Source organism: Phoxinus phoxinus, assembly GCF_949152265.1.
Source record: "Phoxinus phoxinus genome assembly, chromosome: 10".
NCBI classification, from domain to species: domain Eukaryota; kingdom Metazoa; phylum Chordata; class Actinopteri; order Cypriniformes; family Leuciscidae; genus Phoxinus; species Phoxinus phoxinus.
Window position 1 is genome coordinate 28,808,326 of NC_136885.1, and position 26,075 is coordinate 28,834,400.

At 38.6% G+C, this 26,075-nt stretch overlaps 1 protein-coding gene across 2 annotated transcripts; it reads right to left on the reverse strand.

The window, feature by feature from the left end:
- Positions 1-955: 955 nt before the first annotated feature.
- On the reverse strand, positions 956-25,287 carry plekhf2 (pleckstrin homology domain containing, family F (with FYVE domain) member 2). Of its 2 annotated transcripts, none has more exons than XM_079625334.1 (2): positions 25,042-25,287; positions 956-5,368 (listed from the first exon to the last, which is right to left on the reverse strand). In XM_079625334.1, the coding sequence occupies exon 2, from the start codon at positions 5,355-5,357 to the stop codon at positions 4,623-4,625; it is 735 nt and encodes a 244-aa protein (XP_079481460.1). In that variant the 5' UTR covers positions 5,358-5,368; positions 25,042-25,287; the 3' UTR covers positions 956-4,622. The 2 variants fall into 2 exon arrangements, with proteins under 2 accessions (XP_079481460.1, XP_079481461.1); XM_079625335.1 differs by having other exon boundaries at positions 1,761-5,368; positions 24,881-25,053.
- Between the last annotated feature and the right edge of the window lie 788 nt (positions 25,288-26,075).

The window sequence follows — 26,075 nt, forward strand, 5'->3', positions numbered from 1 at the left end:
AATCCTTGACCTTGTTTTAACTCTAGCAGTTTCCACACACTGATAACAGTTTGACTTGTCTGGAAGATTTGTCTTGTCGCAACATGCACGTGATATATAAATCGTTTATATCAGCAGCATAATCCCCATGTGCAGAGCAGAAGGGTTCAACATCTGCAGCTGAGAACCCTGTGAGAAGCAAACCGTCCCAACAGGTTATAAACCAAAATGATCTGCAGTGAAACCTGTTATAAGTATAGACACGCCCGAATATTCTTCATGGTCTGGTGATCAGGGTTAGTTAAAATGTCCCACCAATCTCATGGCAGTTCTGGGATTATGTGTGCATCCAGTCCTACACCTCTATTAAAAATCCAGACGGTCAATTCGATGAAGACATTGAGTGGCAAATGACCGAACATTGTTGACAGTCATGTCACAGCACGTTGATTTAACAACCAATTTATTTCCTTGCTTGTCAATCAGCTGCATGGAAATGTGTGATTTTTGCATTTCAGGCTTCAGTGGTTTGTTCCAAGAGAGTGCCATTAACACAGTCACAGTCCTTACAGCTGATTATTCTAATAAACAGCTATTTTAGGGACCATTTGTGCATTACAGGCCAAAAGTTGAAGAACAAATGATGATCAAACATAAAACAAGAAACCGTGTCAAATAAGGAATTAAAACACATTAACCCCAGTGACAAGTTGTAATCCCCTTATACCATATTACCTCGTGACATCACGTGGCATGGATTAGCATAAAAGGTTGACACAAATAGACTAACAGACCGATTATCCATCGCAATAACAGGCTACCAGGCCCTGTTCAGACTGATTTGATTTTTTTGCATATCCAGATTTGATCAAGATGGGTTTTTGAAAGTCTGACCAAAAAAAAATGATTTTTTTTTTTCAAATCTGATTCAAACCACATATGGAGTTGGTTTGAAATGCGATTCCAATATTTTTTTACAGATGTGTCTCTGTCTGTCTGGACGCTCTGGCTGCTCAAATCGGATTTCTAACTATCTTTTGCGTCACAACGATACCCAGCAAGCAATAGCAGTCATTTCACCATCTAGGTTAACTATAGACCTGATATAGTCCGGCTATGAGTAACCCACCTCTAGCCAAAATAACCTTGAATTTGGTTACATGTCGTTTTTACCTAAATAACTTGCGAGATGTATGATATACCATCATGTAAGCAAAGTCACCCGTGATTACAAGGGGTTTGGTTTCATTTCTTTGACATGTTCTATGCGTAGCCTGTGCGTCTATTCTTGGGGTATAGTTAGACGTCTACATTTTCACTGACAGCCCAAATTTTGCGTTGTTTTAGCCTAGACGTCTGGGCTGTGTTTGGATGGCTATAAGACTAACGCAAAATTGCTTGCTGGGTAATTTCAAAACAGTGACAGAAATGCCATAAGTATTCATACAGTGTTGTATACAAATTGTATGTCCAAAGATTTCAGCATTTTCCTCGACAGGGCGCTTATTTGAAGAGCGAGATGAATGATGCGCCTGCATTTTTCTAGCATCCGTTTTGAAAGCCTCGTCACGTACGCCTACGTCGCCAATCCATGCAGATAGGTGGTTGGCTATGTCTGGACACAAATCATATTTAATCACTTGCAGTTAATAGTGTGGACATTCTGCCTGAAAAGATCAGATTTGAGAAAAAAAAATCAGATTTGCCTGCAGTATGAACGTAGCTAGGAGTTCAGTGTGGTTGTGATCCTATGCAGGAAGTAGGCCTTGGCTATAACTTCTGGTGACATGCAAGCCTTGTTCAGACGGTCAGCCCAAATCTGATTTTAGTGAGCATCTGTTTGGAATCTGATCAAATTTATCAAGTGTGAACAGCACAAAAAAAATCACATGAAATCAGATTTTTTTTATCCGTTTAAAGCTAAATTCATATGTAGTGGTTTAAAATCGGATTTAAATTACATTTCTGGAAATCCATTTAAGTCTGACCGCTCTGGTAGGATTTTGCGTAGCTTCACTTCACGTCAGGTTGTGTTATTGCGAAGTGCGAGTTGAGCAGAAAATGACAATATACACCTGCATGGTCTACACCTCTATGAATTTTGAGACCGGTGGCGACGGCAGCACGGAATAAAGCCGCGCATTCCAGTTTACTACGTTTCTGCCAGTTTCATAAAACATAAATAATCCAGCGCCAAGGCAGCATGTTATTGTGTTGTTAGACAACGTCTGTATTGCAAATTTTGTTGCTGTTTTTTTTGTTTTTTTGCCATAGGGATACACACCAACTCAATGTGATTGTCATAGAAACCAATGCAGATATTCAGTCAAATGAAAGAGAGCCACGAGGCACAATTCGGATCTAAACCGTTATGACAGGCTAGCAGTGTGAACGTAGTCTAATTCGTTCTAGAACCGTTACTTAGATTTGGCCAGTATTACATAAGACAAGGCACAAGAGTTTAAGCAATGCATATATTTCCTCAAAATTAGTATCTAATAATGATGATATGACGGGTTACATTCAGTTTTCAGCCCTTTCAGAGTTTTAAATGAGAATTAAAAATGGCAAAAATGTACAAGAAAACCGAAAATCCCCAAAATCCATTCAAGAACAGAATTATAAATTACATGTTCAAGAAATTGCAAAAGAAAATAAATTGAAAGTAAATGCCAATCCTGTTTATACTCTACTCTGATGTTTTGCTCAAATTATTAAGATCTTGTATTTGCAGGCCATATGTTAAGCTGTGTAATCCCGCCCACATCCTACACTGGCACCACCCCCTCTCTTGTGGTTTACAGAGAGAGTAAAGTGCTGGTAGCTGATCCAGAGGTGTTCAGGAAATGCACAACTGAACCACACGGAAACACTGAAGAAGAAAAACAGCTGCAAACCCAAATAAGAGTAAATATATATCAAAAAACTGTACAAAGTTTACAACATGGAAAATCAAAACAATCATCTCAGGATATTACAAATTAAGCAGAATATTACAACATATAAGTAGAATTAAAACAAAGAAACCATCTCAGGTTAAAACAATTCATTAAATCCAACATTACGCCATATCCTGGATTCTACTGTTAACTTATGTTCCAAAAGCAAGATTAGATTATCCTAAATCAATCACTGTAAACCTATTTCTAAATCTCAAATTAGACACACAAATGTGTAAAAGCAACAACAACAAAAAAACACACAACGAGGTGTATCTCGTTGCATATAAACTAGACGGTCTGAGCGAACTCTTTAGCCAGAGTTAGGTTCCCTTTTCAATGTCAGTTTGGTTATTCTGACACAGGTGATCAAGTATTCAACACTGAGACAGTCAAGAAGTTCAGCTAATTCTCCCACAAGCTTGACTTGTGTAAGAGTAAAAATTACTGTAAACCTGGCTGATCTGATCGTTGATGAAATATACTACTGCATTTCTTAAACCAACACCACTATACCACTGTATAAAACACCACTTTAGAAAAATGTTAGTGCAGTTTTTATTGTGTTGAACGGCCATTAAAAAACAAAACAAAAAGGTGGCTGTCACTTCCTCATAATGCTCTCGATTCCCGTTCAAAATCTGTAGGAAAGACCCCAATTTAGAAAGGGTTTGGATAGAGCGTCCTTCGCCTTAGTGAAGTGCAATCCCTGCGAGCTGCATGTTAGCATGTGCATTTCTATAGAGTTAAGTCAGGGCTGGAGAGAGACACCAGCGTAGTTCAGGACATGTGGAGTACAGATGCAAGATACTGGAATCATGGGTCTAAAAGCTATTTGGACTGGGATAATATAATGATTTGGACTGTTCTCAACTGAAACTGACGATCTAGTTTTGATCATAAACAGTCATATGGTCATTGAATGGTACCCTGCGTGCCTCTAAACCGGATGTGTCATGTGGTGTGGTATCAAAAGAAGGCAGGTGTCTGAAAGTAAAAAAAAATTTTTTGACCCAAGTCAAACTGTAGTCTAAATATTTTCTCGCTTCCAGGATCTACTTCCTGAGGATAAATAAGGCACCGAGGCAGTGACGACCTTGTCAGATGATGAATTATGCAATAGACTTCCTACACCACAGCATTATATACACATTTACAAGCTTAGTAGCATCTATCTGATTTGTCATTTGCAATTACTAGAAACTGACTAAAGTGAGAAACAGAAGACCTTTACCCAAACACATACTTTGATGGTTTGTTAGTGGTTAGTTGTTTAAAAGCTAGTTATAATGCACCACATAGTTTCACCTGAGGGAATGTATGCCTAGTAACAGCCCGCAATCACATTACCCAACATTCTTTGTTCCAGGGGATAGCAGCATAGTAGCAGAGAGAAAAAAGTAGCAAAAAGGTAGAAACGAGTTCAAATAAAGTTGATGAAAGAGCACCATATCCAAGAAATACATCTATATGAAAAATGGTCTAAGAGTGAAATAAATGTGGAAGTAGAGCGAGCAGGCAAGTAGTGTTCATGAATACACAGGAACATTTCCCATCAAACCTTTTGTTCATATGCGCAGGGCCTTTAATTGTTTTGGGTAAGTGTTATTGCCACAGGAACCTTTGCAAACCCTGAATGAAAATTAGCGAGACTAAAATATCAAGATATGATCTGTGAATTGTCAGTATTCCTAAAAGTGAGCCTTAGTCACTGCTGTCGTCTTCATCGTCGTCGTCCGACATGTTGCTGGAAAACTCCAAACCATGCCGGCTGTCCGAGTGGGAGGGAAGGGTGGCGCCCGTGGAGAGCTGCTTGTAACAGAACTCGCACACACGCACTGGTTTGGATGACTGACTGGGCAGCAGGTACTTCTTCTCTGAACAGGGGCCGCACACGACGAAGCCGCACTTCCGGCAGTGGTGGCGGCGGCTGACGGGGGTGAACTTCGTCTTCTGGCAGCGCATGCACACGGTCGCTTCCGAGTCGGGGATCCAGACCGCCGCGTGCTCGCCGGTGGGAGATTTCCCGCTTTTTTCCAGCAGGTCCGAAACACACTTGCTGATGTGGCTCATCCACTCGGACTTCTCTGTTGCTGTTGCAGCATAGACGGCGAAGGATTTGGTGGGCGTTTTAATGAGCCAGCCATTGCGTAGTTCACCCTCATCATCCACAGTGTCTATGGTGACGCTCTCCAGAGGGATGATGTGCTGCTTATTGTATTTCTTCTTCAGGATGACTATGTTGCCGTACACCAGGATGTCATTGAAGAGGAAGAACTGCCGGGCTTTGGGCTTTTTGCGGCACAGCTTTGTGAGAACACCCTCCCCGATGAGCACTCGACCTGGGATGGCCAGCGGTTGACCTGCAGTGCCAAAGCATGCTTCCACAAACCCGATGCGCTTAGAGTTGGCCTCACTGTTTGCCAAGCGGTCCACCATCTTTCAGACGCCTGGAAAAGAGAAATAGAAAAATAAAAGGTTATAATAAGAGCAGGAATAGAAAGTGATTATAATTACTCTTATCATGACAATATCAGCACACATACGCCAGAGATAATACCAGTTAAGGCATGAACACTTCTGGTTTATCAAATCTTAACCAATGCTTTGTGGAATTTAAATAATTCCCTGAAACTTATCACTTTTGAGAATAATCAAATCAGCAGCTACTTGTATAAATGTAAATGCTTTTTTTTTTAATGTAGATAATTGTTTAAATGGAGAGAACTCTTTGGAATATTTAGGGGTTCATATACCCAAAGATATCAACACGGTTAGTCTAATTGTTTTCTTGACCGCGGGTAACATGTTTGTACCCAAAAATTAAATCAGACAACACTATTTTGTCAAGTGGTTAACATGGCATAATCATAAAAAGAGCTTTGTTTGTAATAACAGCAATACAGCATTTTCTCCATCATACAATACATTTTGAAATGAATTGTATGCCATTTAGCAACACAAGTCATCCAGCTTTTATTAACATGATGTTCTAATATCGATTTAGCTTACTGCAATGTGCAACAAGTGTCTCACACCAGCCACAGAGCGAACGCACAGAGTAACATTATAACTAAAGCCGGGACTCTAACGCGTTAATTAAGATGAATTAATTACACAAAAAATAACGCGTTACATTTTTTTAACGCATTTTAATCGCACTTATTTTTGCACCGCGGAACGTTTCTCACTGGATGAGTTTAGGCGGACCGATTATACTGGAGCACCAATAGCGTTCATAACCGTCTATGTTCATAACTTGATAACTTCAGACAACAACAAACCACAGTGAACATGAACAAAGAAGCTGACGAGACCGCTTTGGTTGGCCCCGTGGATGGGACATTTTGTTGGGACAAAACGAACGGATGGAAGCGTCGATAAGAGCATGGTTGTGTGCAAGCTATGCAACAAGGAATTCGGAACGGCTATTGCTACACTTAATGGCAAAAATAGCACTGGTCTGCTGAACTTGGTTGAACAAAAAATAAACAATATTTTATTGCTTAAACTTATGTATTCAGTAATTATTCAATGGTATACTAAAAATCCATGTGAAAATTTTTTACTTCTCACTGTTCTCAGGTCAAATATTAATATGCGATTAAAGGCGATTAATTAATTACAAAGCCTCTAATTAATTAGATTTTTTTTTTTTATCGAGTCCCGGCCCTAATTATAACATAACTTACAACACACTCAAATGTATTTTAATATGATTGGTTTCGGTTTGACCAAGTAAAACAGTGCAGTGTAGTGTAACTAGTGTTGGGCGGCATGACCAAAATGTATTATATATTTATTTCAAAATTATGGGTTTTTTTTAAACCACATTTAAAAAAAAATGTTAACCACATTTTATACTGATTAAGAGAAGAAATACTGCTGTAAATTGACTTAGAATGCCCTGTTTTACTGTTATGAGTGAATATTGTAGAAAAAGATACATTCATATAAAAACACCCACGCCGCATTTTAGGCCTAACTTTGAAACGTGCAGTGCTCATGTTTATTAAACAATATCAAAGCCTTTTGGAAAATCTATTTGTGGCGGCAAGTGTTGATATTGTGAATGTATGGGAAACACTGTTATATAATTTGATCTCTATCAATTATAGTTTAGGCTAACCTATCCATCTTCACTCAATTCTCTGTCTTACCCCTTCCCCTTAGTTTTGCACATTCACGTGAAAGTAAGAGATGTCCCAATTCTCGTTTTGATCGAGGGGTAGGGCTAAGGGGAAGTGGTAGATACCCCTTAAAACCAAGCATTTTCACGAGCTTACTTAGCCCTTAACCCTACCCCTCGATCAAAGCGAGAATTGGGATAGCCCTTACTCTCATGTGAATGTGCAAACTAAGGGGAAGGGGTAAGACAGAGAATTGGGATTCACTCTTAGTAACACATACAGCTGTGCCCTCGCAACAGTGAAAACAGTATCGCGCCGCGTTCCGATCGTTGTTTAAACGGCATACACCATATTGCGGTATATTAAAAATTCAAATCATAACAAAAATAAACACCGGTATTATTCGATATGAACCGGTATACCGCCCAGCACTAAGTGTAACCCCACAATTTTAATTCTTCAAATAAACGGACCTGTATGAGTAAATCAGCAATTGTGGCTATTTTGCGGTGCATTTAAGTGATTAAACGTAACTGTAACAAAAGTCAGGTTCAAGTAAGAAGGAAGCGGATATTAAACGACTTTAATCGTAAAATAAACAACAAAATTAAAGCAGCAGCAGCGGCCGACTGCAGCATACAAGCAAAATAAAAACAGCAATATAAAATGTCCCAGGCTCTCTGCCCCGCCTGCTTCATACCACAATAAAACTTTAGCTCATCCATGAACATGATTTCTGCCTGAGTCCGGCTGTTTCTGTTTCGATCGGCTGTGGAGGCGAAGACAACTCCTCCCATGATTCCACGTTCATTCACGCCATCATCAATATACGCCTCTGTTATCATTTTAAATAAGTGACCTCTAGCGGTGAAACTTACATACTGTGCCTTTAATAGACAAACAATACAAGCTATAATAGCAGATGATCATTTGACCAAAATATATATATGGGAATTTAATTCATTTGACAAGTAACTTATTAAAGATCTGGCAAGATCGATCAAGAAGAATTTTTCATGTATAATAATTTTCAGATTTTACTCGAAAAATAATCTACAGATTAATCTATTTTCAAAATAATTGTCAGTTGTTAGTGCTTTTCAAGTTGTTCATTTCGGTACTGATCTCAAAAATGAGTGCTAGGAGGCGGAGCTTGTGCGGGGGGGCGGGCATGTATGAAAGTATGACAAGAAAAATAACTGCTAGATTATCAATAATGCATCAATGTTTTTGAAAAAGAAACAACTAAAAAGGAATAGCTATATGAGGTGAAGCTGAAGAGTACCACTAACCTGAAGCCGTTCCTATCAGATATAACGTAACATTACAACTTGTATCTGCACAAGAGGACCCAAATGTAAGTGAACTTGAACTAAGTTAACTGTTAGCCAGAAAGTGTTACTCCAGTTGTGGATGCACTCTTTCCATAACAACACTGAAACACGGGCAGCTAAAGCACAAATCATTTACAACAGTGTTCTCCTTATAAATGTTATGTTTGTGGCAGATTGGCAGTGCACATCTTGCACTCAACTGTATTTTCATTATGATTGAAAAAAGTGATTCCAGGCATCACTGCGCACTTTCAAAACCAGTTTTACTTTTTTTTACCAGTCTGGACTGCATGCTGCTATAATCAATCAGAAATTTCATTATATATTTTTTAAAAGTCACAGCGATCATCGTTTTCATGATCGATCGACGCAGTCACGTCCGAGTACTCGTGCACGTCCCCAGTTGTAGCCCTAGTCTCTTACATCATCACAAGAAAGACAAGTCTGTTCAAAGGAGATGTGCGTACCTACAGAACAATACATCATTGTGGACTTTTTTGTTGTTGTTGTTGGAATAGCCTTCAATCTGCAGATTTTTTGATGGAGAGAATGGGTCAATGTGTATATAAATGACAAGCTTTTACAATAAAATGGTAAATGAAAAATTCATTTCAACAGATTATCAAAATAGTTGTTATTTGCAGCTCTAATAGTAATCCTCTGATAAATCGAAACCGACTCAAACTGCATCTTTTTGATTAATACGATTATTACAGAGTATCCATTAACAGCGCAAGAGAGAAACAGAGCTACATGAGCTATTCAAGGTAGGACAAGAGGATCTGATCATTCTCACATTACATCCTGTCTGTCCGCCTCTTCAGTCGCATCTGTGCTGGTCTAAGAAATGAACTGCACCAGTTTAAAAAAACAACAACAACATGACAGCAAATGACAAACACCTCAAAGCTACGGGTTCATTTAATAAGCAGGTGCTAAAATCAAGTCAGTGTGTAATACTGTAGTGTCACCCTTGTTTATTCATTCGCCTTTGGACGTAAACAAATTACATAATCCAAAGCTTCTTCAGTTGGCAGAGATCATGACAAATCGCACACTGGTTTAGTCTCATGAAAAAGCTACCAATCACATCTTTAGATTCACATTATTCCCTCTTTGTGAATTAAAAAAAATAATTAGCAGACCAGGTATCGCTAACACGCTGCCTGGGTTTCCAACATACAGGGTGTTTGAAAATGGAGATTCTGTAAACTTGGTGAGCTCATAAGTCACATGAGATTTTCAGAAGATCAGTTAAACTCTGGGGGATTAAGAAACCAGAAAATAGTACTGGGCGTATTTCCATTATGCCATGGATAAGGTAACCCCCAGTTCTGGTTCTGTTATGACTATCATATTGTTATCTGATGATGTGGCACACAAAATGAGCCTCAACCAAGAGAGGAACACCATGACATTTAATACATCCTACACGTTGACCTCAACGTTGAAAAACCAAGCTTGCCCATGTACAACTTCACACTTCATGCACAAACCACATATTAATCTAATACAATCTTCTCCCTGAGCAGTAAACATCACCACACAACTAACCTTCCCCAACTAGAGTTTCTACAAGGGATGGACCAAATATGTCTTTTTTTTAAGATTATGTACATTGGTTGATAACTGGCTTGGCTAATGAACAGCAACTTGACTTGCCCTGTTTTGGTGAATTTTAAGAAAATATTATTATGAGAAGTGTTTAAAAGGATAATCCATTCAAAAATTTAAGTTGCACGCCATTAACTCACCCCCATGTTTAAAACCTGTATTATTACTTTCTTCTGCGGTACACAAACGATGACACGCATGATTTTGGACCCCAGTGACTTTAAATGCAAGGACAAAAATTACTAAAATATTCTACAAAATAGAAGTCAAACAGATTTACGACAACAAAGTGAGTAAATCATGACAGGGTGAACTATCCCTTTAATGTCAGCAAAATACATCATATTAGACAATATCTCACCCAATATCGTCCCAAAAGGACGTGGCACTAGAACATAAAGCATAGATCAAGACACTTTTAAAGGTTAGACTATTTTTAACATAAGTGTCTTGAAAATGGTGGGATGCTGAAATAACTGCACAAGACATGATGCAACAGCCAAAGACGTCCATCTGAATAGTATCCGCAGTGACAGTCCTTTAAAAGGGATTAAATTAAAAGATGCAACTTTTCCAAGAAGGTTTTACTGCAACTCCCACATTTATTAGTCAGTTGTAGAACAACCAATCAAGCATTAACCATTTGTGCCGTTTACTGTCCACAGGACACACAATGGTTGTCGAACAAACAGTTGACTTAAGGGTTAGCCATATTAAACCAGAAAGGAAAAGACAAAAATGTGTCACACCATCTTTAACATGGACACCCAGAGGAACTCAGCATGAATTTTGAAGTAACGTGATGGGCAGTAGAGAAGCTCTGTGTGCCTGAAACTCAGTGAAAGGACACCGCTGCCTCCTACACAACAGCACTTTCCTGACTCACTTCCTCCTTTCTAATGAAAATGAAAACTACTGCACACATGCATTTACTACAATAGTAATACTACATGTTTAGAATAGCCAAACATATTGCAGTTACAACCATTTTAATTTCCACGGCAAAAACCAGTGATACTTTGAGCATTATAAGCATTGTGCTTTACATGTGTCTGCAGTATTATCAACACACTAACCTATCAAAAGTTAGCAAATATTGTACTACAATGCCATACACAAATATATAAACATTCTAGACAGAATTAAAGACCATGTACCATAATGACAAATAAAATAAAAATTTACCTGCATCAAAGAAAAATGTAAACCTTGTAGACAAAACCTAACACTAAAATGCCTTTTCCCTTTTACTTGTGAAAATCTAGTTTCAATGTTTTTAAAAGTATAGTAATTTACCTCATGTTGTTCCAAACATGTATGACTTTCTTTCTTCTTCAAAGGAACAAATATATTTTTGGTCTACACTACACACAACTTTGAACTCCACTGACTTTCATGGTATGGACAAAATTTATCTTTTGTGTTCCACAGAGAAAAGAAATGCAAAAAAAAAACAAAAAAAAACGTGTCATGTGCTGCAAACACCCACTCTTTTCAGAGGCTTCCCTAAACCAGCGTCTGGTTTAAAACAGAGAAGCACAAAGCGTCTTATTAGCTGCCTTGTAAAAGGTTTGCTCTCGTGTTGCTGAGTGACAAAGTGATTCCAGGCATCACTGCGCACTTTCAAATCCACAGTTTTACTTTATTTTCCCAGTCTGGACTGCATGCTGCTAGAATCAGAAATTTCATTATATATTTTTTTAAAGTCACAGCGATCATCGTTTTCATGATCGATCGACGCAGTCACGTCCGAGTACTCGTGCACATCCCCAGTTGTAGCCCTAGTCTCTTACACAATCACAAGAAAGACAAGTCTGTTCAAAGGAGATGTACGTTCCAACAGAACAATACATCATTGTGGACTTTTTGGTTGTTGTTGGAATAGACTTCAATCTGCAGATTTCACAATCTTTGAACTCCACTGACTTTCATGGTATGGACAAAATGTATCTTTTGTGTTCCACAGAGAAAAGAAATGCAAAAAAAAAAAAAAACAAGTCGTGCTGCAAACACCCACTCTTTTCATAGGCTTCCCTAAACCAGCATCTGGTTTAAAACCGAGAAGCACAAAGCGTCTTATTAGCTGCCTTGTAAAAGGTTTGCTCTCGTGTTGCTGAGTGACATAAAGGTCAATGATGAACACTTAGCAACTCTTAGCAATGGCACACTAAGCAGCTAAAGCTTCTTTCTTTCAGGCATTTAGGACCGACACCCTCTTGCCAGCAAATGAGAATATCAAGCAGATAAACTCTTCATCTACATATAAAAAGAAATAACAAATCAGGAATGAGAATTGCTGTGTAAAGCCTAATTTTACCAGAAATCAGTCTCAAACTGCAACGGAAATGCATACTGCAAAAAAAGAAAAAAAAATGAAATCCTCAGATGAACAACATAGGCTACCAGATGTTTAAGACACTATACACTCCAAGTATCATTTTTGTTATATATATCCAATAGCCTACTCTTATTTGACATCAAGTAAAAAAAAAAAAAAAAAAGTTGTTTTACATGTCAGTCAAGCCCCTTTCACACAGAGATTCCGGAAAATACACGGATAAAGTGACCCGGGATTTGACCCGGGTTCGTTTGAAAATGGTTCATTCACACTGCCAGTGATTTGCCGGAATCAGAGAGCGCGTTCACACACAACCCGGGTATGTCCCGGATAGACGCGTGACGTTATGATGTGACGTATAAGGTACGCACGCTCTATCATTTTTTTTCGGATTCGGTCGTACACTAACGCATCACGTACCGTTCCACAAAGCTGGCGAACGATCTCAGCTTCGGCGCGGATTGCAAGGAGCTCTCGGGTCTCTGCTTCAGTCCAGTTTGCAGACATCTTTTCGTTCTTTCTTGTATCGATGACGAACACAAACTTTCTTCTAACAGAGTAACAGAGTCGCACGATAACTGTCATTGCGAAGGCTCGTGCATCATCACTACGACACACCCCTTACGGCATTTGTCCTGGCTTTTGTTCACACAGCGCGCGTTCCGGGTCTGAACACGGCAATGTTACTAGGTCCCCAACCCGGCATCGATCCCGGCATTAAACCCGGGTCGTGTTTGCGTTCACACAGAAGGCGTTCCGGCAATTTGCCGGCAATTTGCCGGGTTCAAAGTGCTGTGTGAATGGGGCTTCAGATGGTCTCCTGTTTGAGTGGGCAGTTCTTGGCCTGAACAAGCTGTTATACTATCATTAACACTTTTTGCAAAGATCAATTAATACAAACATACTTGAAAGTGCATATTAAGGCCTTGATATACTCACAGCAAAATTTAATCACTAGACCAATGATAGATCGAAAGTGTTTACCTGCCAGAGTGCACTTTCTGGAAAGTGTGCTTTGGCAGGCTGCTTCCAACTCCCAAAACAAACTCCAAACACACTTTGTTTTGGCCTGATTTTGTTCAAAATGACATCACACCAATTCGTTCTTCGATTTCGCTTTAAGTATATCAGAGAATTGAATCGCTGTAGCCTCTCAAAGCACAAAAGAGAAACAGCTGTATTTACAGTCTGCTTCACTAGATTGCTCAAATGCTTATTTCCATTGCTGAAGCATACGAGTCCCTGACCGAATTTGCTTAGATGTCCTGCTGGCAATGACTAAGTGAATCTGATCTGGAAGAGAAGCCTGGAAGGCTTACTCTGGACATGCAGGCCATGTAGAGAGATGTCATCCTAATTCTGCCAGCCTTCATGACAAAGGCTGATGGATGGGTGCCCGTCTCCATAATTAGACTCTCTCTGCTATGACTCACTAAAGCATTAGCCACAGCATCTATTTCACTCGGTTCGCAAACCCTGCAGAAAGCTCATTTATCATTCAACAGGCAGGAAACAAAGAGAATGTTTATCCAGCGATGTCCAATCAAATATTTGCAATATATAAAATTATAAATTATGTTTGTTTGATCAATTTAATGTGTCCTTGCTGATTTTTACTTGTTCGAGTCATGTTAGTTATAATCATTGTTACACAAATATAGTGTTTGTCCTCCATTTCACACAGTCGCTTTGCAGAACATCAGCTTCAATGTGGAAAAGCGTATCTTGGCACTTTCAGACATTTGTATGTGAGATCAGAGACAGCTGCAGGTGGGAGAGGAGCAGCAGGTGCGGACCAGACCTCTTTCTTTCTCTGCAGAACGCTAATTTTGCAGGTCTAACAGCCAGCACCTGGCCCTCCAGAAGCCAAGCAACTTGATAGTCCATCTGCCGGAGGAAAGCAGGAGCTGTCAATCACACCAATCAACAGGAAAAAGAAAGCACAAATGGTCTCTAATAGGCATTAACTGCTGTCTTGACTCGGATTTATGTGATTATGAGTGCTGTGAGACAATACTCTCACCACCTTAGTGGCAAATCAAACAAATGGTGTGCTGAGGATGAAATGACACATATTAGCAGGTATGTATCAGGAAGGTGACATAGGGTGCAATGTGAGGAAAGAGGTGGTAAAAGAAGATTAAATTCTAACAGCTTGGACAGCTGAAAGCTCACACTACACCAATTAATTAATGATGTGCTTAGTTTCCATGTTTATCCAAGCACGTCTGGTGCATACTAACAGCAATAAAATGATTCAGAAAAAAAACACTAATAGCCTTGCATAATACATATAGATATTTATAAGACGATTGCTGATTAAAACCATCAGCATATTATTGGCCATACTAATGTTACATGATGAAAGTGTTTTTGTACATTAACACATTACAAAGTGAAAATGCTGGGTGATGCAACATGCCAATGAAAAAAATTGTTATGTTTGATATACAGCTATGCAGTGTGGGATTTTCATCCAGTGATGTTTCACTTTAAGTGGGGCTACTAAGCACAAACGAAATAGAAACCAAGTGATCGAAAATGTCGAATGCTTTATTGAATCACACCTGGTTATGACACGGTTATGACTGGTATAGACAGACACTTTTACAGATAAATAATAAAATGCCACTATAGTACAGCCTACAAACTTCACAACCTACACAAACAAAAACTGCATATCAAGCACTTCATAAAGCTGGAATTAATGAAGGGCTGCTATTTGGAAACGTTACTGTATGCCTTCAAGGCCAATGCGAATCCACTAAAAGAAGCACAAACCCTAAAACCTTGAGAAATAGTAGCTAGTAAAATGTTCCAATAAGTCTCATTTACAAAACAATACTATTTCCAAAATAAAGATGGGTTTACATTTGAAAAGCCAAAGAATCCTTTCAACTCACAATGACAGCCACCAACTGTTAGTAACAAATTTATCATCATATGGACCAATGTAATTCAAATGTCGGGCCGTGGTCCGGATAGGACTATGGCTTGGTTTCATGCGCAGGACATGCACCATTTTACCGTTTCTACAGATTAAAGTGAGCAGCGCGTCAAAACAACGAAGTGGTTCACACCACAAGAACTCAGGGTGGTTTATGGGAATGATCTTACAGAGCTATATCTATAATATTTTTTATCTAGAGCCAAAAGTGCTTCATTCAAGCCCTTTCCACTCCGTATACATTGCTTCTCTCTCTCTTCCTTGCTAAAAACGTAAAGCGGCACATTTAGAGCTGCAGATGACATGGTTATTTTAAAGGGGTGGTTGAGTATGATTTCACTTTTCTAACTTTAGTTAGTGTGAAATGTTGCTGTTTGAGCATAAACAACATCTGCAAAGTTCAAAGCAAAGGAAGATATTTGCTTTTAAAGAAAAGGACTACAACAAACGGCTGGTAGGGACTACACGACATTCCTTCCGGGTTAGTGACATCAGCAACCCTAAAATGTACATAAACCCCGCCCCCGGGAATGTTGAGAAGAGGAATAGTTGTTGTATAACGGCGGTGATCCACTTGTCCGTGCGACACTTCTGTCACACTGCACTCCACTATATTCCTATGGGTGACGTCAAGCGACTTTGACGCGCCGCAAAGCATTCCGGGAAGGCGGTGCTTCATTTGAAAAAATGACGCGCATCAAAAAGCTGGCCGATGCCCATCTTTATGCAAATTAATTCCGTTGAACGCGACGCGGCTATCCAATAGAAGCAAGCACGGTCCTTCGCGGATCCTTTGTTCTATACTGGCCGCTGGCTCAATACCACACCCATAGCGGTAAACTAGAGGAACGCCCATCAACGTACACATGTGGGGAGGCTTCGCGACACCACGCGAAATTCGTGTCGGACAAGTGGATCAGTACCGTAAGAGTACATTTGTGAGTCAGCTCAAACTTTAGCATCTGTCTTTTCACATGCAATAGAAAGTCACTCTGTGTGCATCTCACAACAGTTTCTATACGAGCGATTTATAGATTATCATGACAGAATATCCTAATTGAAGATATTAACTCCACATTAGCAATATAAATTCATCAACTAACCTTTCAGAGACGTCCTGTTACATTCTACATGTTGTTACTTCTTCTTGAGTCTCTCCATCTTTGTCTGACTCCATTTTAACAATAAAGGCAGAACAGTTTCTGTCATTTTAGTGTGTCTGCGTGAGGTAAGCTGCTAAAACACAGGAGCTTTTGAAACCCTGCCCTCTGCAGCAGCTCATTTGCATTTAAAGGGCCAGGTACAAAACGGTGCATTTTTGCAAACCCTCAAAAAGTGACAACTTGAACATGCTATATAAAAATTAGAGATGCACCAATTTCAATTTTCTAGGCCGATTCTGATTTCCGATTTTTCATCAAGTTTGACCTGCCGATACCGATTTTAGCCGATTCCGATTTTATTTTTTCTAACCACTTTACAACACACACAAATGTTTTTTGTCTATGTTTTCTTTAATAGAACATTTTGCATAGAATATAGAACATTCAAACAAATAATTACTCCCGGTGTGGGAAATTCACACACATTAAAGTGAAGTGTGTTATGAAAAAAAAACCATTTCCTTCTTTTCACATCCAGCCAGGCTAAACAAGCGCTCACTGTCGACGCTTGTACAAGGTGCAGAGAGGTAAGCTCGGGCAAGTGGAGCAAGTGCAGGGAAACGATCTTTGTTGATCTTCCAGTAGATCAATGCATTTTCACTTCTGCCAATGGGCGCCTCTGACAGGTAGTTCTGTACCTGCACAGACAAGGGGCTGGCCAGTTGAACGACAGTTTCACATGGCAAACGTGAGAGGCGCGTGAACGACTGTTTCACACTGTAAACGAGCGGCGCGTGAACGACAGTTTCACATGGCAAACGTGAGAGGCGCGTGAACGACCGTGAGTGGCGCGTCAGCGTAAATGCATCATCACAGCAGCTGAAGCCGCCGGAGTATTACTGGAAGCGTTTGTAGTACAGCGTCACAGCAGCTGCTACAAAAGTCTCAGCGCCGAAACCCGCGATTCACTGCTGCTCACGCGACGTTCCTGCTTGAAGCTCGCGCGCTTCTCTTTGACCGGTTTTAAAAATCGGCATTGGTCAGAATGATCGGCCGGTCACCGATTACGGCCGATCACGTGAAAATCGGCCGATTCCGATCACCAGCCGATCAATCGGTGCATCCCTAATAAAAATATCTGTGGGGGTATTTTGTGCTAAAACTTCACACACACACTCTGGGGACATCAGAGATTTATTTTACATCTTATGAAAATGGCATTTTACCACCCCTTTAACAACCCACTTTTTCATATAATTCTGACACCAGGAATCAAATGGAAAGGGTATTGACATCGTAAAACCACTCTTTATTGGTGAAAAACAGGCAAATAACACATTTTAGGCTCATAACGATATAACTTTTGCTATTTTGTTTTTGCAATAGTTTCCTGCATTAGTCCTGTTTGTCATAGACCCGTGAATGAGGCTTCAAATCGTGCAGATAATTGAGGAGAGGAATGATATATCTTTTGTAAGCGATCGGGTGTACGATGTTCGCCCGGTGGGTGGAAAATAGACTTGGACCCAAAAAACAGGTTACAAAAAATGGCAAACCTATTTCTCCTGCTAGACTAATACTTTCGTTAAAACACTGCAGAAAAAGAGAATGGAGATAATACAATTATTTTTATCCTATACAGATGACTCAGACCATTTAATTTACCAGGTTTGAGACAAGTTAACGTGTGGCGTCTTTATCATTTTTTTATCATTTCATAATAAACAATGTTAGAATTTGGAAACATTTTTAGAGATGGCAAGGGAAGACAAAAACACTTTTAAATTACTACAAGTTATCTTTGTTTTATCCTCATGACTTAGATTTTTAGATTATGTACATTGTTTGTTTTTAGTAGCCTAGTTTATTGCTTTGAACAAAATATAAAAATGGACCATATTTTTATTAAGAGGTAAACTCTGCACCCCAGTATGTCTTCTCAGTCCCAAGGCCTTCTATGTGCCATACACAAAGGTGACTAAATCTAAAACAAGTAAATAAATAAAAAATAGCCAGCCTGTTAAAACATCTGATCTAACATTTTATATTCATATCTAGCTGGGAGAAATATTTACTTTTTTGGGTAACTTTTTGGTAAAAAATCTAAGACATCACTGTTTTGGCTCTCTGGGCCCAAGATTCTACTCTTGTTGACTATTTAGTTTTTTCTTTTACAAAGTACTAAGGCTTCCTCGGTGGAAATGTATAACTGTTCTAAAAAAAAAAAAAAAAGTATTGTCCGGACCACTGTAGGGAAGGAAATAGAGACCGGACCTCTTGGAACTTTAATTGAAAACCCCTGGTATAGACAGCCATCTCATGAGAATCAAGTCAAATTATTTAATGATCATAATAGGGATGCACCGAAATTTCTATTATCAAAAAGTTATTATAAAAACTGCTTTATGTGAAATAGCATTTTTTTGGTTGTTAAACTTAAAATTTGTACAATTAAAATGTACATTTCTGTGTGTAGATAAAATTAGTTAAATAAAGAAGTTTAATATTATGCAATTCTACAAAAAAAATAAAAATAAGAATTATAATTTAAATACTGTTTGGTTTCAGGCCAAGTGCATCCTGAATTATCGGTTTCGTCACAGAATTTTCATTTCGGTGCATCACTAATGATCATATAAAGGCCAGTTCCCAAGACCAGATGCATCATATGCTGCAAATACTAGCCATGATATTCACAAGGATGACAGACACACTTAAAAAAAATTAAGACCCACTGTCTGTCCTCTTGATGTCATGCCTGCTCACTTTTTAAAGCAAGTTGTAAATACTGTTGGTGCAGATGTCCTATTTTTTGTAAACTTGGGTTTGAGCACTGGAATGGTCCCTGATAGTCTTAAACATGCAACAATTACTCCAATGTTAAAGGCCCCAAATTAAGACATCTGTCCTAGCAAATTTTAGACCAATCTTTAACCTTCCTTTTATGGCCAAAATGTTCGAGAAAGTTTGTCATTTCAATTACAGGTCTGTCTTAGTTCAAACCATATTTATGTTATGAAACTTTTCAATTTGGTTCAAAATGTAATTCAGAACATTACATATCTGCTCTACTAACTGTACGTACGCAAGCAGCGGCAAACCGCCAGCAACCAATCGGAATATAGACGTCCTTCGCGCTGGCTGATTCCGGAGAAACATACGATGTAAACTTTCGTTCCTACCTAAACAAAATCTCAGAGTCCGACGTCTTCTCCGCAAATACAATACAGAAGCACCAAACAACAACTTCGCGATGATCCATAATGATCCAGTGATACACATTTAAGGATGAGCGCAACTTTTATTGGAAATATTTACAAACGCTCGGTTTAAGCGGGAATGCAATTAATTTGCTCGGTAACACCGATTTGACCAATTGCACTAGATGCAAATAATAATAGCTAATTATTATTATTTTTTACCAAAGGTGACCAAACCGGTTATAAAAATTCTGTCATTATAAAAGATTTCTAGAGTCAACGTATTGCTTGTTTTTTATGTTTACATTTCATGTTGTGACACTTCTCTTCACCCGCTGCTACGTCAGAGCGGCCAAAGCGTCAACAAGCTTCCCCGTACTTTTTGACAAGCGTCCTTGACAGGGCGGCCACAGAGCTTCTTTGCAGCTCAAGTCGGCGGCGGTGTTTACGTGCAGTTAAAGTCTCAAATCCTATTGGCTACAGAAGCCGGAAATGCTGTTGCTTAGTGCCTATTGCCTAGTGATGCTTTTAATACCAGTATTTATGACCTTGGTTACCTAACCCAATGGGTCACCCTATGTGCAAAAGATTTAGGCTTTCGATTTGATTCTGGTCTTAAGTTTGATAAGCAGATAAATGTGGTAGTTACGTTGCGTTTTTTCCATCTTCATCGCCTAGCTAAAGTCAAAACGTTTTTAACTTTAACATTTTTTGAAAAAGTAATCCATCCATGCATTCACCACTTCTTGCAAAACATTTTTTTTTTTTTAAATGTACTTTATAAATAGAGAAAGAAATGCAGGAGTGGAATGAAGATACAAAATTTGGATTTTTAGGATTATTATTACTACATAAAAATATACGAAAAACATATCACTATTGTAATATTTTACTGAAAAATAAAAAAGTGTTTTAAAGAAAAATATTGTAATTTTATTTTACAGCACAACTATAAAATTGCAATACTAACTAACATTTACAGTACAACTGTTTTAATATCCCTCAAACATTAAAGTTTCACGGAAAACTGCAGGGAGCTCTTAAAGTTTCTCTTTTGTTGGCTTAATCAAATAAATGCATAAAACTAATTCAACTTTAAAAATGTAATCAATTGAAAATTTAACAATGAACAAAAAACAATTGCCAAACAAAGTGCTGCACTACAGAGGTTTACTGTTTAAGTTCAAATGTGGATGGAATATTGTATGAAATTCCTTAAAAATAATGTTCTCAAATTAAATTATTTTTACTTTGAACCAAACTTTTCTTTTGTCGGGTTGGCACTGAAAACACCACAAGTATCACGTGTGCTTGAGTATGTGTAATACGCGAAACTGTCTGAAAAATCATATGTCTCTAGCCACCCTCCTACGTACTTCCGCTCAATTTTAATTTTCCTTCAGTACTACGTCTGGGATTGTGGTGTATTCTTGGGTTTTCTCCAGTCAATTTTTTACCGGTCCAATCAGCAAACAGAGGGAGTGACTGAGAACGATGACGTTGAGGTTGTGCGCTAGTTTGAGTCGTCATACGACTCACGACCAAACGTTAGTGATTGGTTATGGCAGATCCAGAGTGGCTCTGGGCAGATCCAATAGTTTTAAACTTCAACAGAGTACCCGCCTTCAAGGAAGTTAACGCTTGTCAATGGAGAGAGGCCAGACTCTCTGTACAAATGAAATGTACTACGAGAGTCTGGTAGAACCAGGCTAATATGTCTCTACATGTGCTCTTAAATGTACAATATAGGCTAAGCGACCCAAACCAGGTTTCAACCAGAAGTTGGCGCTGCAGACAAAAAAATAATGTAATGGCTTGTGTGCCTGTACTTCTGGACTCGTCTCAGAGCACTATAACTCAACAAACCTGTCAAAAGCACCTGTAATCAGCAGTTTTGTGCAGTAAATGCTTGACCTAAAGCAGCCAATAAACCATTCTGGGCAAATTAAACAAAGTTAAATGATGCCAACATAGTGCCTTTCAGTAAGTTAAGATATTAAGGAAGTACAGCAGAACTATTAAGAGGCTACACCACAGAATATTTGTATCTGTTAAAACCTTAACTACTTTAGATCTTTTGGTTTCTCCATCAGCTCAAGACACAAACAAGATCTTCAAAGTGAACTATTTCTGAGCTACGCAAACTTTTGAGCCCACAAAATTAGATTAAGCCCGTTTAAATATACAGACATTCATCATTCACACACAAAGTCAAACCATACATCCTGTCACATCAACATACCTAAATAACACACAAGTACAACATGAGATAAGATCACACCATTGGGGACCTGGCTTAACAGATAAAGAAAGCAGCAATTAGTAAAAAATAGGCATTTAAAAAGCACTATGCATTCTGCAGTATAGGTTAAAAACTGAATGCATGGTTCTCTTGCTTTATTACTACTAACTAGGGTTGTCACCATACCAACATTTCAGTATTAGGTACCAATACCAGTAAAATTTTGCAGGTTCCCTGTTCCAATTTCAGTACCTGAGCAAAATCTGTTGAATCGACAGATATAATTGTGAATGGCTACAATGCTCAACGCTAGTATAAAAAAATGCAGTAATGTAGGCTAAATAAAAACCTGTTTGCAAAGAGCGTCTATCAGCGGGTACCAAATATACGAAATGCACGAAAACTTGCGGGACGAATGCGTGTACCGTTAAACCCCTAATTACTATTTAATCAAATGTCAAGGAAGAAAATTTTGTTTTATGACATAAGGTAAAGTGAGGTCAACCTCAACAATGGGCTAGGGCTAGGGCTGGGCTGCGGGCAGGGCAGCGTTCAGTACGTCATGAGAGTATCGCGATACGTACCGTGAGTGGTGTATAGCGTTTTTTCGGTTCGGTTTGAATATCGTTACACCCCCTAGCTAGTACCCTCAACTTTTTCCTAGTATCGGTACATTTGACAACCTGCTAACAATGTTAAACTATCATCCAGCATCATAAAATCACTAAGCACAGTCTAGGTACATGAAATCAGTGACTTTACACTAAATTCAAGCTCACATGTCCGTTAGCTGGAAAATATCTCTGCAAATGAAACCTGTTGTTTCAGACTTAAGGAATATAAAGCATGTGTTGCTTAGGGTAATAACTCCAACAACTTGCTTGGTAATAAGCCACAGATTACCTCTCACCAAACAACATGTTCAGGCTACAGGAGGGTAAAGTTCCCAGAACTTCTCACACATCCGTTTGCGGCTTATACAAGGTTTATTGGAGTGTTTTGGAATCTTGCCCAACATGCACTGTCTGCATTTGAATAAGCTGTGTTCACGAACTCAAGGTCAATCACTATTTCCAGGGACTTGGTTACTTAGAAGACCTAAGCCAATTTCCTACTAATCACCACTGGATCTGTTCTATGAATGGATTAAGCGACAGACACATTTTGTGTCTAGAATCTGTTTTTGATGGCATGCTGAGGGGTGGGACTGGAAATCTTTAGGCGGGCACCATGTGATTCAATTCAATTCCAAATTCTTTAATGGCTGATATATAGGCCTAGATGTTGATACCAAGAATAAGGTGGGGACAAAAGCAAATTATTAATGATCACTTACTGAAGCTCAGGTATAAAACAATGACATTCCAAAAACAGGTTATTGTGCAACCAAACGTTCCTATAACCAAAAAAAAAAGAATGACGATAAACATTGTTTTTTTTTTAACTATAACAAAATGGACTGAGCTCCTGGCGATTCACAAACAGAAAATAAAATGTATTCTTTAAATCATCTGAGACATTTTACAATATAAATAGAATAAATGCACACTTTTCATGCCATTTCCCCAATGTTGCACACCGCAAGGAACTTGACTGTATCTGTAATGTTTTGTCTCGCCTATGCTTTTAAATCAAACCAAATTGTTTTTGATGGATCAGTTCATAACCATTAACTATTCATTAACCATTTAATCTATGAAAAACTACATTAAACTGTGTGTGCACAGCTGTCCAGACAGGAGGGGATCAAACAGGTCATTGACAGACATTTGAGCATGCAAACATTTAAACCTTGTATGAATTCCTGCTAAATGGTAGTTTCAAGAATATTAGGCCATGTTTAGGCCTACCCTTAGTTAAGACATCTTAATAAGACAATCTTTTCTTTAGCATATAACAAAACAAAAATCACTTAAGTAGCTTTTGCTTCATTCATTACACTAAACAACTTTTCAATTTGACCTTTCTGTCGGTCTTGCTGACACTGCCATATGCCTGTACCCATTATTATAACAGACATGACGAATTTAGCAGCACCATTTCAACAACCTCTACTTTGACAACTAAGACAGACTTGCACAAGCTGTTCCTTGGAAGTACAAAAAATATTATTATATGTTGAAAGATTCATTTAGAGCATTATGAATGGTTGACTCATCCTCTTCTTCAGATATAGCTTTTACAATTACGATTTTGGCTGAAGAAAAAACGTATTACCTACCTTATTGGCCAAATGTAGGCCTACTTAAAATTTACATGGAAAATAGTTTACTCTCAAAAAGAACCACCCAACTCCAGTGGCCATTTTTTTAAGCAGGTGTTAATCAAACAGCCATTTGAATGCAGAAGCGAAACTTTCACTAACGTTACAGAATATTAAACATTTGTAAGGACTCGTTTGAAAAAAAAAAACTCAAATGAATGCTCAGTGTGTGGTCATAAGAAAATCAGGTACAAGTATTCTTATTGTGAAGCAAAAAAAGAAGCAAAATCAGTCCAGGACTGCTTCCTTAATTCATGGTTTTACAGCAACTAATTAAAAGTTTCATCTGCCAAAAATCACTAAAAGTTACATAACTGCTATCAATCATGCTGTTTATACAGGAACGGAGTTTTCACTAGTTTCGATGACTCACCAATCACTAACTTAGCTGTCACATAGACGAGGTTAATAGTAAAACTTCTAAATGTCTCGGCATCGTCAGATCAAAACCCTAAACGTTTAAACCAGATTGAATGAAGGTACTTTGTCATATAGTTCTATTTTAAACTTTTGTTTACTTACAGTAACGTTACTTGTTTTGACACAATGACAGCTCGATCAGAAGACTAGCAACTCTCACAGACTTAAGTATTTACTGACTATATAATGAGCTATAAGTTAAAGAAACTATTTTAAACTGCCACCTATGGTGTTGTTGTCAAATTAGTTTTACATTTCGTCGTTGACAAAGTTTTCCCACACGTTAGCATGCTACAAGCTAACAAGGCGCATGGATTGTCCCATTCCGCACGAATAGTTCCTTGACCTCGTCCAAAATCTTTCAAACTTACCTGACTGAAACACATTTCACCAACACTACCGCAGTCGAAATAATAAAAAGTAACCATGGTAAAAAAGCAGTAGTTCAACAACTACAACTTGCTCTGACAGGCGCGAATGGAAACTAGACTATTCACGAGCGCTTCGTAAGTTTAGGCACGCACGCACTTACCTCAAAGCAACTGATCAACGGCTGTAGACGCAGAGCCACAATCTCTGGTAAGTTATCCAACGACCAAAAATTGAAAATCCAAATTCAATAAGCGTTAGTTGGAAGTTCTTCTGCCACCTTCCCGGGCAGCCAAAGTCGGAAACTGCCGTTTCAATATGGCTGAGGGCAGGAGCAGGGAATGTAAACGTCACTAGCGTGACTCCGGTGACTCCGGGTCGGGGTGGTGTGGGAGAAGGGGCAGGGACTAATCTAGATAAATACTGATCCTTGTATTTAACGTAGTCTAGTGTTCCTGTAGTTCCCTTCACTTTTCTTTCTCGCTGTAAACATTCACTATTAGCCTATCTTTCTTATGAATAAACCGCATATTTACTGAGTAGTAAAAGTAGTCCCAACTGATCAAAGTTTTAAATTAATAATATTTGGTTTTACGATTGTGGGTTATGATGACAATGACTATTTTTTATTTATTTTATAGGTTTGCCGCAAACACAGATAGTCTTTCTCAGGTAAGTTGACATGTATGACTATGCAAAACAACAAACACAACAAAAAAGTTTTCTTTTTTACATCATTAAGTGGGTAATGCCATATTTTGCAGTGTTTTGCAACTTCTATTGTCTTCAGGCCGTTTTTTTCTAAAGGATATGCTAATAGCAAGTTCAACCAGACCCACCTTTATTCATTTATATAAAGACCTGTAAATATGTAAACATTAACTTTTTTCTCATTGCATTTTTCTTTCAAAAAAGACTGAAAAGCATAATGTATATTGTGTTGCATAAGTGTGGCCTAAGTACTGTAGTCTAGTAAACACAAAAAGTGGCAGCAAGCATTTCTCTGTTTTCATATTATCAAAGAATCCCAAGAATGTTTTCCTGTGTTGTGTGAGGGAAGTGGCCGCTGGTGATTCAGCACATCTATATTAAGGCCATTCACTGTATTTCTTGTTTCTGCAGAGAATAGCATTGTCATCTATACGTGATACCTGTACGTACCTCACTGAAACTGATAACAACGCTGACAGCAGTTAG